The sequence below is a fragment of the Rhincodon typus genome, chromosome 7, assembly GCF_021869965.1.
Source record: "Rhincodon typus isolate 14 chromosome 7, sRhiTyp1.1, whole genome shotgun sequence".
In the NCBI taxonomy this organism is placed as follows: domain Eukaryota; kingdom Metazoa; phylum Chordata; class Chondrichthyes; order Orectolobiformes; family Rhincodontidae; genus Rhincodon; species Rhincodon typus.
Genome location: NC_063338.1, coordinates 709,573 through 726,851, shown reverse-complemented (window position 1 = coordinate 726,851; position 17,279 = coordinate 709,573). Strand labels below are relative to the sequence as shown.

The window sequence follows — 17,279 nt, the reverse complement described above, 5'->3', positions numbered from 1 at the left end:
CTCTGATGCTGCTTGGCCTGCTGTGTTCATCCAGCTCTACACCTTGTTATCTCAGATTCTCCAGCATCTGCAGTTCCTACTATCTCTAAATTTGTTCTAATGTCTTCTCCAAATTACTACTGCAGCTTGGGTTCTATGTACAACCCTATTGTTGTTTTCTGCTTATTGGTGTTTCTAAGCTCGACCTATACAGATCCTACTTCACCAGAGCCTATATCCTTGCTCACAATCACATTAATTTATCTTTTTAATCAGCAGTTCTACCCACCTCCTTTTCCTTCTTGCCTGTGCCACCTGACCTCCTTACACAACTCACTGATTCCAGGTATCAATCCAATAAACCTCTTCTGAATCATCTCCAAAACACTTACACACTTCCTGAAAGATGATGAAAATTGCACACAGTTTGAGAGATATAGTCTCACTAACTCCCTGCATAAATGAAGGTGAACATCCTTACATTTATATTCAATTCCTGTCATAAAAAGATAGCAGCCCATCAAGCTTTCCTGACTACATGCTGTCTCTGCATAGTAACTCTGTGACTCATGCCTGAAATCCTTCAGCACTTCAGAATTCTGCTGCCAATGTCCACTTATGTATATTCTGCTCTTATTTATTCTTCCCACCTAAGTGAATGACTTCACATTTTCCCACAAGATATATTTTGCCTATACACTAAACCTATCTCAGTGGTTAACACTGCTGCCTCACAGCACCATGACCAAGATTCAATTCCTCCTAAGGAAACTGTGTGTCCACGTTCCCCCTGTGTCTGCATGGGTTTCCTCTGGGTGCTTAAATATGCAGGTTAAAAGGATTGGCCATGCTAAATTGCCCATAGTGTCCAGGAATGTGTAGGCTAGGTGGATTAGCTGGTACAGGGATAGGGTGGTGTGGGTTATGATTCCATCTATACCTGTCCACAACCTTGTGTTCTCATTATAACATTTTTTTTTCCATCCTTAGCTACCATGCCTTCATTCCCTATTTAAGAAATTTATGTAAATTCTAAAAGTTTGGGTAATGTTTTAGACCCAACTATTACAAGATGGGCAAGAGACAAAGGGGTAAGAAAGCATTTTTTTCCAGAATGGGTGGTACTACTCAGTCTTCTGTGCTTATGGTTAGAAACAAAGAGAATCAGTGACTTACATAGACCAAATTACTTTTTCTGTACTATAATGATACGAAGACTATGATACTCTGTTCAGAATAAAATTCAGGAATCAATGCGGTGAATCTATGCTGCAACATCAAGAAAGTCCACAGCTCCTCCTTCTTCAGGTGTAGTGCCCCGATCTAGATACATCCTCCAGCTGCGAACGATTTTGATTCTCTCGGAGTTTTTTCAGTGATACTGATCTCGGAAATCTTTTCCAACAGACAAACGTTTTACTTTGCACGATTAAAGGCCGGTGATAGTGAGATGCTGGTGAATGGAGTGACTCTGGATCTTGATGTGATATCTGGTCGGGACTGACGATTTGGAAATGCTTCCCATTCAACGTGCTGGAAAAAAAGAGTCGAACAGAAACGCATCGTCCCCTTAGTCCAGGGACAGGCAGTTCGGCGCTTGTTCCAGACACGACTCCTCATTCACTGATTGGTTGGATCACTAGCCACGCCCCTCATTCTTACCGATAAGTTGGAGGTCCAGCCCACCCGAATTCACTCTGGTTGGTTGGAGGATCAGCAGGTCTATCGCAATGCTCCGGCCCCACCCCTTGCTTACCGAGCAGGCGGGAATGGTGTTGGAGCATGCGCATCATTTGCTAGGATCGTGAGCTGGAACGGAACGGAGTGCTCTCAATGCTGCGCGTGATAGACGGAAAGAAATGTTCGGCTGTCTTATGTGAAGGCGGTAAGTTATAGTTAAAGTTAGCGTTTATCGCAACATTCCGGCAAGAAGGTTTCATCATTGCCCAGTATAGGTCTCGAGCCCCAAGTATGGATTTTCCGGTGCCGCGATTTAAACCGCAGGGAGTCTCAGGCTTCTTCCCCGACACAGGCCCCGGTCAACGGCCGTCCTCGTAAGAGACAGTAAGAACTGTAGACGCTGGAGATAAGTGTGGAGCTGAAGGAACGCAGGAGATCAGGCAGCATCAGAGGAGCAGGAAAGTTGAAAAGGGAGCTTTTCTGAAGAAGGATCCCGATCCGAAACGTCAACTTTCCTGCTCCTCTGATGCTGCCCGGGCCTGCTGTAGTCCTCCAGCTCCACACTATTATATCGGCCGTCGTCTTAGTTCGGCGGGAATGCGCAGGCGCAGTTAGCGTAGCGACGCTATAGTGAGTGGGCGGGCCCGTGTTTGCTCCTCCCCTCCCGTTCCAGGTCACCCTGATGACATGTGTCATCAGTTAAGTATTCTAAACCTGCACACAATATTCCAGGTCCCAACCAAGACCCTGTGCAATTTCAGCAAGATATCCCTGGTCCTGTACTCAAATTCTCACCATAAAGGCCAACATACCATTTGCCTTGTTCACCTCCTGCTGTACCTGTATGCTTACTTTCAGTGACTTGTGTACAAGGACATGGAGGTTTGTTTCACCTCCCTCTGTCTCAATCTATTGCCATTCAGATCTTGATCGTCTTGTTTTTGCGAACAAAGTGGATAACTACCCATTTATCCACATCATCATTCATCTGTCTTGCATTTTTGCCCACTCACTCAACTCCAAATCACAATGAAGCCAAACTGCATCCTCCTCCTAGTTCATTGTCTCAGCAGCCCTTGTTGTGGAGTCATAGGGATGTACAGACTGGAAACAGACCCTTCAGTCCAATTCGTCTATGCTGACCAGATAGCTTGTATAAATCTAGTCCCATTTGTCAGCGTTTGGCCCATATCCCTCTAAACCCTTCCTATTCATACACCCATCCAGAAGCCTTTTAAATGTTGTAATGATAGCAGCCTCCACCACTTCCTCTGACAGTCCATTCCATACATGCACCACCCTTGGCGTGAAAAAGTTGCCCCTTAATCCCTTTTTAAATCTTTCCCCTGTCTCCATAAACCTATGCCCTCTAGTTTTGGACACCCCACCCTGGGGTAAAAACCTGGCCTATTTACTCTATCCATGTCCCTCATGACCTTCTAAACCTCTATAACGTCACCTGTCAGCCTCTGACGCTTCAAGGAAAATAGCCCCAGCCTATTTAGCCTCTCCCTATAGCTCAAACCCTCTAATTCTGGCAACATCCTTGTAAACCCTTTCAAGTTTCAGAACATCTTTCCAATAGCAGGGAAGCCAGAACTGAAAGCAGTATTCCAAAAGTGGCTGAACCGATGTCTTGTACAGCCATAGCATGACCTCCCAACTCCTACACTCTGCACTGACTCATAAAGGCAAGCATACCAAAAACCTTCTTCACTATCCTATCTACTTGCATCTCTACTTTCATGGAGCTGTGAATCTGTACTCTAAGGTCTTTGTTCAGCAACACACCCCAGGACCTTACCATTAAACGTGTAAACCGTGCCCCAATTTGCCTTTCTAAAATGCAGCACCTCATATTTATCTAAATTAAACTCTGTCTGCCACTCCTCAGTCCATCTGATCAAGATCCTGTTCTACACTGAGATAACCTTCTTCACTCTCCATTACACCATCAATTCTGGTGTCATCTGCAATCTTACTCAATATATCTGCTATGCTCATATCAAATCATTTGTATAAATGACAAAAAGCAGTAGATCCATCACTGACTCTTGCAGCACACCACTGATCTCCATTCCGAAAAGCAACACTCCCTCACCACCCTCTGTCTACTACCTTCAAGCCAATTATGTACCCACGTGACTATTTCTCCCTCTATTCCGTGTGGCCTAACCTTGCCAACCAGTGTACCATGTGGAATTTTGTCGAACGCTTTACTGAAGTCCATATAGACCACGTCCACTGCTCTGCCTTCATCAACCCTCTTCGTCACATGTTTTCTATGTGCTTGGAGATATGATATCTAAGTTTCTTCATCTAATTCATTAATATATATGTTGTGAATAGGGGAGGTGATTGCCTCATGGTATTATTACTGGACTGTTAATCCAGCAATAACACTGTTAATATTTTGGCTACCCAGGTTCAAATCCTGCCATGGCAGATGGTGGAATTTGAGTTAAATTTTTAAAAGAAATCTGGAATTAAGATGATGACCATGGATCCATTGTTGATGGTTGGAAAAACGCATCTGGTTCACTAATGTCCTTTTAGGGAAGAAAACTGCTATCCTGACCCAGTCTGGCCTACACATTGACTCATTAACTGAATGAACAAAGAATAGCTGGGGTCTAACCACTGATTCCTGCAGTACCACACTAGCCACTGCTGCCATTTTTAAAAAAAAAAAAAACGAGCTGCTTATCCTGACTCTTTTTGTTTCCCGTCTGCCAGCCAGTTCTGTATCTGCGTCAGTACACTACTCCCAATCCCATGTGCTTTAATTTTGCATGTTAATCTCTGCTGTGGGACCTTTGGATGTCTTCTGAAAGCCCAAGCCGCAGTAAACCATATCTACTGCCTCCTTATTGATTCTAAATGTTGCATTCTTGAAACTTTCCAGCATCTGCAGGGGGGTTGAGACTGTCGCACATCTCCTGCTGGAATATGCCTTTCCAAAAGATGTCTGGAGACAGATGCACTGGGATTTGTTGAGGTTTGTCCTGAGCAGCTCCGTGATGCAGGACTCCATGCTGTATGGTCTCTTTCCTGGGACGCACACCAAGAAAAACACAACTGCGCCTGAAGGACCATCAACTTGGTGAAGGACACTCTGTGGTCTGCCTGAAACTTACTGGTCTTCCAGGTGAAAGAATTGACCCTGACCAAGTGTTGCAGACTGGCTGCAGACAATCTAAGTCTAGGACTGCGTGCTGAAGGACACTAAAGCTTGGGACAGCTGCCGCCAAAGCGGATTGAGGAAAGACCACTGTCTAAGGTCTTTCTGCCAAAGTACAACAGAGGTATGTTCGGTTGTTGAGGCATTGGGAAGGTCCAGATACATGTAAATAGATCCTAGTACCCAGCATATTTCAGAAATGCACTGAGATTAGTTGCAACTATCAAAAGTCACAGCCCAAAGTTTGTTTTCTTTTCTGTACGCAAAAACTGCTTAGATCTGAACAGCTTTAGTAACTGTATGTACGTAAAGATTCCATTTCTTACAAATAAAAAATACCTTTTGCCAAAAAAAATTCCAACAACAGTTCTGATCTAATTTACATCAAATTTTTATCATTGCAACATGAGCAATGCTAAAGAGGCCAGCATTCACTGCTCTGCTGCTGTGACAGTTCTCACAGTGCTGTTCAGTGAGGAGTTATACCTGCTGTCTGACAATCCTCTAAAGAAACCGTGACATGTGTCCACAACAGAACAGTGTGTTTCTGGGACAGATTTGGGGTTTATAGGTGATGATTCCCTAAATGCGGTGGTCTTAACTTTTTTTGAAGGAAGGATCTGTCGCAGTTATTCCTGTGATGCGAATGAGGAAATAATGTCCTTAAGTGTCCCTCTGCTCCTACCATCTCTCTTCCCTTTGAAGGCAAAGTTTTTTTTTTTTTTTGTTTTTTTTTTTTTGTGTGGGTCCCCTTCCCTGAACCACCTCCACAATAACCCTCAACACTGGAGCCCCCAAGAATGTGTTCTCAGCTCTCTACTGTACTCGACTGTACCCAAATTCAAAATGAATGCCACCAAAGTTTTCTGATGACATCCACCGTGGTGCTACCCTGTATATACTATTGGAGTCTCAATGCCAGTTTTGATACTTCAACCTCACCCCCACCCCTCCCTGAAGCAAACTTCTAGAATAGTGAGTATCCCCTCCCCAGTCTCTTCTTAACTCTTGTCCATCTCTCCCTGACATTTTACTCCTTCTCTCCCTCTTTTGTTCCCTTGTTTCTCCCTCGATACTGCCTGAGCTGCTGAGGATTTGCAGCACTTTCACTTTCTTGCAAATCTCCTACCGCACATTCTTATGTCTGTTGTAGGGATTGCTCTCAGAACCCAGTCTCGAACTGCAGGCGTATCCGGTAAAGAGCTGCTTCACATCAGGATGGTGGTTGGATGCGGAAGTCTGTCCCTGGCCTCTTGTGTGGGTCACTTTTTGGTGTTTCATTTTCATCCACAGTGGAGAGCGAGGAGAAGCTGCTGGGTTTAGCCCACAGCCCCACAGTGCTGCTGAGACTGACTGCTGCAATAACTTCCAGTGGGAGGCTGTCACAGAAAGTATTCCCAGGGTTAGTTCCTAAACTGAAGGTGTCCAAAGTTCAGGCATTTACTTCAGGAAGAGGCTTTTCTCCAGAGCAGTTCAAATCTACTTTATATTTAATTTTATTGCTGGGACAATGAGCAAGGCTAAAGAGGCCAGCATTCGCTGCTGTGATAGTTCTCCCACAGTGCTGTTCAGTGACGAGTTGCAGGATTGTCAGGCAGCAGCTATAAAGAAACAGTGACGAGTCCACAAGAGGGCAGAGCATGCCTGGGAGGGGAGTTTATAGGTGATAGTTTTCCATTCACACTGCTCTGGACCTTGAAGCGAGGATCTGACAAAGTTATTCCTGTGATATAAATGGAGGAAACAGTGTCCTTAAGTATCCCACTGTTCTCACTGTCTCTCCTCCTGTTGAGGGCTGAGTCTTATGGAGATCCAGGGCAGGCAGCAGATCCCCTTCTCTGAACCATGTTCATGAACTAGTTGAGTATTTATGACAATCCAATAAATTTTTACGTTGTCACAATTTCGGAGTATCTTTCACACAAATTACCGGATTCATTGAATTCCATTTCACAACCTCCTTTTACTGTCCTAAACAGTTCTCTTTCTCTTTTTCACCTTTTTCCTGATTGAAAATTGTTTTACAGAGAATCACTGAATTCCAAACAAACATCCCATCAAGATCTGAGAGTGAGTCAATTCACCAGGAGTTGAAAACCATTGGATTTTCAATGTTTGTTTTGCCTGTGGGAAAAGATTTCCAACATCTGGAAATGCACCAAGACACTTCCAACCAAGTGAGTGTTCTGTTGAACTGACTGTGGATAGGTCTTGAACCAATTACAGAACCTGAATACCATCACACTACCCACAGAGGGGAGAAACTGTATCCCTGTCCTCTGTATGGACAAGGAGTTAGCTGATCACCCAATATGGAGAGACATGACACTTGCACCGCAGAAAAACCATGGAAATGTGCGGACTGTGGGAAGGGATTCAAGTACCCATGCTGGCTGGAAACTCATCGACGCAGTCACACTGGGGAGAGGCCGTACACCTGCTCTGTTTGTGGGAAGGGATTCATTCAGTCATCTGACCTTGAGAAACATGAACGCAGTCACACTGGAGAAAGGCCGTATGCCTGCCCTGAGTGTGGGAAGGGATTCACTTGTTCAGCTAACATGCTGACACACCAGAGAGTTCACGCTGGGGAGAAGCTTTTCCCCTGCTCTGAGTGTGGGAAGGGATTCACACAGTTAGCCCACCTTAAGGCACACCAACTTGTTCACACTGATGAGAGACCTTTCAAATGTTCGGAATGTGAGAAAAGCTTTAAAAGCAGACGTGATCTGTTGATACACCAACACATTCACACTGGGGAGAGGCCGTTCCCCTGCTCTGAGTGCGGGAAGGGATTCTCTCAGCAATCCCACCTTAAGGCACACCAACTTGTTCATACTGATGAGAGACCTTTCAAATGTGCAGACTGTGAGAAGAGCTTTAAAAGCAGACGTGAAGTGCTGATACACCAACGCATTCACACTGGCGAGAGGCCATTCCCCTGCTCTGTATGTGGGCAACGATTTGTCCAATCAAACAGCCTTCTGAGACACCAGCGAATACATGCGCGTGAGAAGTTGTTATCTGCTCCGTCTGTTGGAAAGGATTTACTCAGTCATCCAACCTCCTGAGATACCAGCGAGTTCACAAGTAACTGCAGGGCAGGCATCTGTTGCTGTTCTTAACAGAACTGTGATCTAGCCCCCTGGAGGATAGGTTATTGATGGGATGGAGGATTGATTCACCTCCCACCAGGAAGTAGATGCAGTGGAACGGGGAAATATGTGGTGCTTATGATGTGAGGTTGTGAGGCCAGCAGAGGCTGACATTGTATCAAAAAGAGAGCCTTTGTGACTGTGATTCATCATGTTTTAATTCATTCATTCAAAGTGTGTCCCATTGCAGGCAGAGCTGGGCCCACAAACACATTGAGACACAGAGAGGCTCAAAACCATATTCATAGACCCACACTGATATATAGGCACAAAACCAGATTCACAGACACATAAACGCAAACAGAGACATAGAGGCTCACAGGCACGCACTTCCCCCGGGACAAAGTGTGTCACATTGCAGGTAGTGTTTTTCACACTGACGAACACAGACACACAAAAAGACACAGAGACAAACTCAGAGACCGAAACAAGTGCAGATGAAGTGCGATGCCAACATATATATGTAGACACGCACCCATACAGACAGTCACAAACACATCCACATAGAGATACACACAGACACGATGTCTCTTGGTATATTGACAGGCTTGTTTAATAAACTCAAGTTCATTTGTAAAATAAACTCGTTAATTTGTATAAAGGGTCTGTTAACCGCTGTTCATTTGTAAAATGGATTGATTCATTTGTGGAATTCTCAGAAACTCATTAAAAGTAAACTTTCTGACTTGTTCATTTCAGTCCCATTTACACCTTCTGTTGATCTGTGTGAAAATCCTGTGTTCTTTTGTGAAATAAATTTGTGACCATTAGTTGCAGAATTCCATTGTCTAAATGAACCTGTGTTGTGGCTGCCGCTTGTTTGAAACTGCAGCTTTGTCTGTGTGGATTTTAAATCTGGGGCCAGTGTGTGAGGTGAGAAGCGGGACTGACAGAGGCAGACTGGATTAAACTATGGAGCTGCTGCTTTCACTCACGCCTCCTCATTACCCTCCACTGCATAATCTCACTAAGACACCCCTTGGTATGCTCCATTCCTGAGGGAGGTGTACCCCAGGTAGATGGAGCTGGCAGCTGACTGGATGAGCTGGGATATCGGTGGAGAGGGTGCTTTGAGTGACACATTTGAAGGTATTTAGAAGTAGGTCCTGGCTTCCATAGTTCCTTTTACCAGGTGGACGGAGCATGAGGTGAGTATTAGGTGGTTGCTGTCTGCTTGTGTGTGTGAGAATGAGTGTGGGCACTGTTGAAATCTCAATGCCACCCACCCCTCGCTGAGCCAGCCAGACTGAAACAAACCCTAGGAGCAGGGTTTGTCCTACATACGAGACAGGGGATGTGAGAAACCATCGAGAGAGCAGGGACCCACTGGGATGGTGAGTATTACATAGAATCATAGACCATAGAATCCCTACAGTGTGGAAACAGGCCCTTTGGCCCAAAAAGTCCACACCACTCCTCAGAGCATCCCATCACCCCCCAGACCCATCCCCCTATAAATCACCTAATCTACACATCCCTGAACACTGTGCAATTTAGCATAGCCAATCCACCTAACCTGCACGTCTTTGGACTGTGGGAGGAAACTGGAGTACCCGAAGGAAACCCACACAGACACCGGGAGAATGTGCAAACTCCAATCGCCCGAGGGTGAAATGGAACCCGGGTCCCTGGTGGGTGCTGTGAGGCAGCAGTGCTAACTACTGAGCCACCGTGCCGCCTAGGCACTATGTGTTTCTCTCTCTGTCTGTATCTGTCTCTCTCTCTGATTCTCTTTCTGCCTGTGTCTCTGTGTATGTGTGTGGGTATCTCTCTCTGTCTCTGCCTCTGTCTTGCTCTCTCACACTGTCTGTCTCTGTCTCTGACTTTCTTGCGCCCTCTCTCGCCGTCGCGTGCTCTGTCGCTGTCACCCTCTCTTTCGCCCTCGCCCACTCTCGCTCTCGCCCTTGACGTCTCCCCCTCTCTCACACTCTCCCTCTCTCTTGCTTTTGCCGTATCGCTCGCCCTCTTATCCTTGCCCTCACCCTCTCGCCCTTTCCATCTCCCTCCCTCTCGCTTTTGCCGTCTCGCTCACTGTCTCCCCACCCCCGCTCCCCGTGCTGTTTCCCTCTCTCTTGATCTCTCTTTTTGCTATCTCTCTCTCTCTTGCTCTAAATGCTCTCGCTCTTTTGCTGTGACAAAGACTGAGTGAGGTCACAATGACCTTGTCTTCCTGCAGTGAGCGAGGTCACAATGACCTTGACTCCCTCACTCCTTTTCAATCTCTGGCTCCTTGCAGTTCACTGCCAGAGATTGACGAGACAGGTTTGTGATCATACCGGCATTTGCTTGTCACACGTATTTATTATGTCAATCCATCCAGGTGAGCAGGCTGATGTAAAGACTTTGTACAATGATTCAATGCAATTGTTGATCAGAAATATTGGAATAATTGATAGTTCTGTACATGGTAGCTTATCAGACACTCAATGATTGACAGAGAATGAGATTAATTCTTTTAACCTCCTTTTGATTGTCCCTATATCTTCAAAGGCAGATAATTGCTATAAATCCATCATCAGTGGCAAAATCTGTGTTAAGGAGGATGTTCAATGCAATTAGACTGTGAATATGCAATGCCAGATATTTGCACTACACAAAAAAATCAACTAAAATGGGCACGGCCTTCAAACTAGTTTATTAACAAACTGAATATACACAACATTTTGAGATGATATCGGACAGTTGTTGACATGTCTTACAACGTGTCATTACCTCAACGTATGTAACCTGAGAGTGGAGGATGGATCATTCTATTACTCCGCTGTTACATCCTCTACAACAGAATCTTAGATTTTCCCAGTAACAGATGTTAGGCTAACTTTGTCTCCTACCCTTTTCACATAACGGTATTAACTGGCAGTATTCCAATCCTCTGGGACTTTTCCAAAATCTAGAGACTCTCGTAAGATGACTGCCAGTGCATCCACAAACTCTGTAACTAATTCCTTTCATACCCTCGGATGTTGCCCACCAGGTCCAGGGGATTAATTGTTCCTTAGCTTTATTAGCTTCCCTGTGAATGCTATGAGTGGCTTCTACAATGAAGACTGATTTAAGCTCTTTTTTCAACTCTTCTGCCATTTCCTGGTTCCCCACTATTATTTCCCCATTCAATCTCTAAAGAACTCACCACGTTGGGATTAAAAAAAAAGTGAAGAAATTAAGGGTTATAGAGAAGTGCCAGGACAGTGGAGTTTAGGACTATCAGATCTGCTGTGATCTCATGGAATAGAGAAGCAGACTCAAAAGGCCTACTTCTGCTTCAACAACTCATGATTGCCACCGTTTTTAAGATAATTGTCAGAAAGCTGCTGCTTCTGATCACATATACCAAATAGACGTCCTCCGTATGGATACCATCAGGATTCAACAGTCATTTGGACTGGCTCAATTGCTATTTAAAGGGTTGTTATTTGCTTATGCACAAGTAGGTTCAGGAACAGCTTCTTTCCAGCTGTTATCAGACTGTTGAATGGACTCTAGCCTCAAATAATGTAACCTATATGCCTCTAAGTCTTTTTGATCTGTACACCCTTTGCTTGCTGTGATCTGCCTGTACCATTCGTAAACAAAGCTTTTCACTGTATTTCGGTACACGTGACAATCAATCAATCAAACCGGAAGTAACTTGTCAATTTTCCACACAAGCGCGTGTTGCTCCACCAACTGGTGAATTTGACCACAGATGCAGCTTTTCATGAGTGTGGTAGGGGCAAAAATCCGATTAGGGATTCAAACACTACCTTCTAGGATTGATGGCGTGATTTGGGAGGAAACAATACAATCTAGGACTTTGGACAGGAAAGGCAGGTTCAAAATGAGACAGTTTCTTGCAGTAACTTGGAATGTGGATATGGCAGATTTATAGCAAAAAGGACAGTGCCTGTAGGAGCACCACTGACAAATGCAGCAAATAGAGAGCATTTCGGTCGTTAGCCATTTAGTGGGAATAGGGCCAATGGAGCAGGAATTGAGAGTCTTGGATAAGGTGAGCTCTGACAGGAAATAGCGGGGAAAGTGGAGAGTAGCGCACATTCAGAACTCAGTCACCGAAGAATTTGAGTTCTGAGGAAGGGTCACTGAACCCGAAACGTTAACTCTGTTTTTTCCTTCACAGATGCTCCCAGACATGCTGAGCTTTTCCAGCAACTTTGTTTTTGTACCGAAGAACTTGAGGCAGTTTCTCCCAGTGAGCATGTGGAAGGGAAGGAAGTAGGACAGGGAGCTGATTTGATTGTCTCAATCTTAGGAATGGAAAAAGAACATGTTAAAATGAAACTTAACAGGTCTGGCATAATCTGTGCAGAAAGAAACAGGTTAATTTTTCAGGTCTGTGAACTTTCATCAGGTCTGGAAAACATGAGAAATGTAATAGGTTTTGAACAAGGTGGGGGTGAGACAAGTACAAAAAGATGATCTGTGACAGGGTGGAAGATGGAAGATAAAATGACAAAAATATTTGTCACTCAAGGCCATGGGGAATAGAGCTGGGGCTGTACATGCAACAAAGAAACAAAAGATGTGCCTGGAAACAAATTGAAACAACAAAAATAAAAACGAAATAGGTGTCAGATTTGCAGTCTGACATTGCTGCTTTCACTGGTGAGTCCAGAAAGCAGTAAAGTGCCGAATTGAAAGATGAGCTGCTTTCTTGAAGTTTACTTTTAGTATCACTGGAGGAGTGGTGAGCCGACGATAGAAATGGCAATGTGAGAGCTAGGTGGAGAATTAGAAATGTGGAATGCACTGCCCCAACAGGTTGTGGATACCAAGAGCCAAACGAGCATTTTAAAACTGAGATGTTAGATTTTTGCTAAGAGCTTCAAAGGATTTGGAATATGGATCAGAAATAGCAAGAACTGCAGATGCTGGAGTCAGAAATAACACAGTGTGGAGCTGGAGGAACACAGCAGGCCAGGCAGCATCAGAGGAGCAGGAAAGTTGATGTTTGGGGTCAGGACCCTTCTTCAGAACTTTCCTGCTGCTCTGATGCTACCCAGCCTGCTGTGTTCCAGCTCTACACTATGGAATATGGGTCAGAACTGATTGAGTTGGGTGCTACAGGGTCTGCATAGCCTCTTTCTGTTCCAAGTATTTATCTGACACATTCAAAAATTCTCCAGGGCTGTGAAAAGTTTTATTTCATTCATTCATCACTGCCATAACCAATATTTATTGCCGATTCCTGATTGTTCTTGAGAAGATTGTGGTGAGCTGTCTTCTTGTACTGTTGAAAGTGATATATTCTCTCCAAAGTATTACATTACAGGACCCTCTTCTTCCAGGAGACCTGCACTTCCTTAGTGCAAGCACTTCTTTTTATGAAACAGCCAGGTAATTCATGAAAGAAAAACAGAAATTTCAAGAAAATCTCAGAACGTCTAGCAGCATATATGGAGAGAAAACAGAGTTAACATTTCATGTCCAGTGACCCTTCTACAGGAACTAATTGCATTTAATAAAGTGCATTTAAGACAGAGATAGACAGATTATTGATTAGTAAGGGGATCAAGGATTATGGAGAGGAGACAGTACAATGGGGTTGGGAAATATATCAGCCATGATCAAATGGTGGAACAGACTCAAATGCTGCTCCTACAACTTAAGGTCTTATGGTCTGAAGAACCGTTATCTGTGTGACACACTCAGAGACCCAACTGTTTACAACACATCCATTAATTTTTCAGTCAAATATTTGACAATATTAGAGGACTCTTTGGTTTTGTACCAATTCACTACTGGGATAGAGGGTACAGAGTGTGTGTAGATGGTTCTGTTCCTGCTGTATGATCGTCCTTCCTGAATTTGGCCAGACCATGTTAAACAAACAGATAGGAAAGATGACAGAAAATCTCAGAGAAAGGTAATTTATTTTCATTTATCCAGAATATAAAAACTCATCAACAAATCAGGATCATCTGAATGAATATGGTTCAGTCTTTGATATGATTAACAGATTCAACAAGTGTAGAATCCAGATGTTTGTGAACTTGCTGGTGTGTTAGAAGGTGAGATACCTGAATGAATCCCTTCCCATGGACATTACAGGTGAATGGCCTCTCCCCAGTGTGAATCCTTTGGTGTGGCTGCAGGTTGGATGACTGAGTGAACCCCTTCCCACGTGTGGAACAGGTGAACAGCCTCTCTGCCGATTCATTCAGTTGGACGATCAAGTGAATTCCTTCACACACACAGAAGGTGAAAGGCTTCTCCTTAGTGTGAACCTACTGATGTGTCAGAAGGTTATATGAACAGGTGAATTCCTTCCCACAGGAGAGCAGGGGAAAGGTCTGTCCCCTGTGTGAAGTTGCTGGTGTACCTGCAGTTTGGATGAATTAATAAATCCTTTCCCACACACAGAGCAGGTGAATAGTCTTCCCTCAATATGAATCCACTAGTGATACAGTAGGCCAGATGGACATGTGAATCTTTTCCCACATGTCGAGTAAGCGAATGGCCTCTCCCCAGTGTGAATCCGCTGGTGATACAATAGGCCAGATGGACAAGTGAATCCCCTCCCACACACAGAACAAGTGAATGGCCTCTCCCCTGTGTGAGTGTACTGGTGTGTCAGAAGATACTTTTTTTCTTTTAAAGCTCTTCTCACACTCAGAACAATTAAAATTTGTGATTAGAGTAAGCAAGTTGGTATGTCTGAAGGTGGGATGACTGAGTAAATGCCCTCCCACAGACAGAGCAGGTGACTGGCCTCTCCCTAGTGTGACTGCACCGATGAACATCCAGTTGTGATGGGTAATTGAGTCCATTCCCACAGTCACCACATTTCCACAATTTCCCCATGGCGTAGTTGTGTTTGTTTGGATGATCAGCTGAAGCCTTGCCCATGCATGTACAATTTCTCTCTTCTGCAAATGCTGTGATGTTTTTTCAGGGTATGCCACAGAACACTCTCACTCAGTTCTATTTGTGTGTCTTGTTCCTTTTCCAATCTTTTGATATCTTCTCCTTTTAACAGAGCAAATCTCCTTCTACAGTCAGAGGCCGATGATACTCAGGATTGAATGAATCGAGTGATTCTGTCAGATGCAGATGTGGCGCTTGGTTTGAATTTCCTGTATGAAATCCTCCTCCAATACTGTGTTAAAAGAGATGACAAAGCCCTCACTATCAGTACAGAATTGAAATTCAGAACAGATAATTGCAGTTTCTCTGGAATATTCTTTTACTGACTGTCCCAGCCGAACCATTGTCTCTGCCTGCTCCTGCCCCACTGAACTTTTCTCCGCTTACCTTAACTCTGTTTTCTCCCCGGTCCAGGAACTCCCCACCTATGTACGGGACACCACCACGCCCTCCACCTTCTCCAAGACTTCCAATTCCCTGGCCCCCAACACCTTATCTTCACGATGGACATCCAATCCCTGTACAGTTGTATCCCCCATGCAGATGGCCTAAAAGTCCTCTGCTTCTTCTTTCCCGCAGGCCCAACCAGTCCCCCTCCACCGATACCCTCATCCGCTTAACCAAACTCATCCTTACCCTTAACAACTTCTCCTTCATCTCCTCCTACTTCCTACAGACTAATAGGGTAGCCATGGGCACCTGCATGGGCCCAAGCTATGCCTGTCTCTTCGCAGGATATGTGGAATAGTTCTTCTTCCACTGCTATACTGGCACTATACCCCACCGCTTCCTCCGTTACATTGATGACTGTATCAGCGCTGCCTCGTGTTCCCACATGGAGCTTGAACAGTTCATCAACTTTACTATCACCTTTCACCCCAACCTCAAATTCACCTGGACCATCTCTGATACCTCCCTCTCCTTCCTGGACCTCTCTGTCTCCATCTCTGGTGACCGCTTCAAAACCGACATCTATTTCAAGGCTACTGACTCCCACAGCTACCTAGACTACACCTCCTCTCACCCACCTTCCTGCAAGAATGCGATCCCCTACTCCCAATTCCTCTGCTTCCACCGCGTCTGCTCCCAAAATGGGGCGTTCCACTCCTGCACATCCCAGATGTCCTCCTATTTCAAGGACCGCAACCTCCCCCCTCTGGTGATCGAAAATGCCCTCAACCACATCTCTTGCATTTCCCGCATCTCTGCCCTCACATCCCCTGCCCCCAACAAAAATAAAGACAGAATCCTCCTTGTTCTCACATATCAGCCACCAACCTCCGCATCCAACATATCATTCTCCACTACTTCCGCCACCTACAATCAGACTTCCCTCCTGACTCCAATCTGCCTTTCATAGGGACCGCTCTCCATGACACACTCCCCATTAACCCCACCACTCCTGGCACCTTTCCCTGCAACCACAGGAAGTGCTACACCTGCCCCTACACCTACACCCTCACCTCCATTCAAGGCACAAAATAAACCTTCCACATTAGACAGGGGCTCACCTGTGCATCTGTCAACATGGTCTACTGCATACGCTGCTCCCCATATGGCCTCCTCTACATTGGTAAGACCAAGCGGAAGCTCAGAGACCATTTTGTAGACCATCTGCGCTGTTCGCCAGAAATGACAACACCTTTTGGTCGTGAACCATTTTAATTACCCCTCTCACTCCCGAGGTGACAGTCCATCCTGAACCTCCTCCAGTGTCACAATGACACCACCCGCAAATTGGAAGAGCAGCACCTCATATTCCACCTTGGGAGCCTACAGCCCAATGGCCTAAATGTGGATTTTACCAGTGCCAAAATCTCCCCACCCCCGGCCTAATCCCATGACCAACCCTCCCTCTCATCCCTGCCTCCTTGACCTGACACAACTTGTCCATCTTCTCTCCCACCTATCTGCCCCTCACACCTCACTGACCAATGCCCACCACTCCCTACCTGGACTCACCTACCTTCCCCAATTCCACCTCACCTCACCTCACCTCGCTTCTCCTATTTATTTCTGAGCTTCCTTCCCCCTTCCTATTTTTGAAGAAGGGTTCCGAACCAAAACATCAACTTTCCTGCTCCTCTGATGCTGCCTGTCCTGCTGTGTTCCTCTAGCTCCACACTGTTTTTTCTCTTCCTTTATCTTCTGTTCTCCCAAAAACGTGATCCAATCAAACCAAACTAACTCTAAATGAGTAACAAAGCCTCAAGAAATACAAAGGGAACCTGCCTAACAAAGTCAGAATGTTATCACCAATGTCTATGAGATGCTCCATACCAAGGCACCCAGTAGCTGTAGAAACTGTCACGTGGACTCAGTTTTTCATTTTCGTGCACTGGGACCCAGTTGAAACCAGACAACAAAAGACTTGAGACAACAAGGTGCAGGGCTGGATGAACACAGCAGGCCAAGCAGCA

General features: G+C 45.1%; 1 protein-coding gene across 1 annotated transcript; it reads left to right on the top strand.

The window, feature by feature from the left end:
• Positions 1 to 6: 6 nt before the first annotated feature.
• Positions 7 to 8,765, top strand: LOC109936349 (gastrula zinc finger protein XlCGF8.2DB-like). Its single transcript, XM_048598932.1, has 3 exons — positions 7 to 1,864; positions 4,565 to 4,964; positions 6,868 to 8,765. Exon 3 carries the CDS (start codon positions 7,153 to 7,155, stop codon positions 7,909 to 7,911), a length of 759 nt encoding a protein of 252 aa, XP_048454889.1. The 5' UTR covers positions 7 to 1,864; positions 4,565 to 4,964; positions 6,868 to 7,152; the 3' UTR covers positions 7,912 to 8,765.
• Positions 8,766 to 17,279: the final 8,514 nt, after the last annotated feature.

Coding starts and splice junctions, on each gene's coding strand:
- LOC109936349 (XM_048598932.1), top strand. CDS start 7,153: ATGGAGAGACATGACACTTGCACCGCAGAAAAACCATGGAAATGTGCG.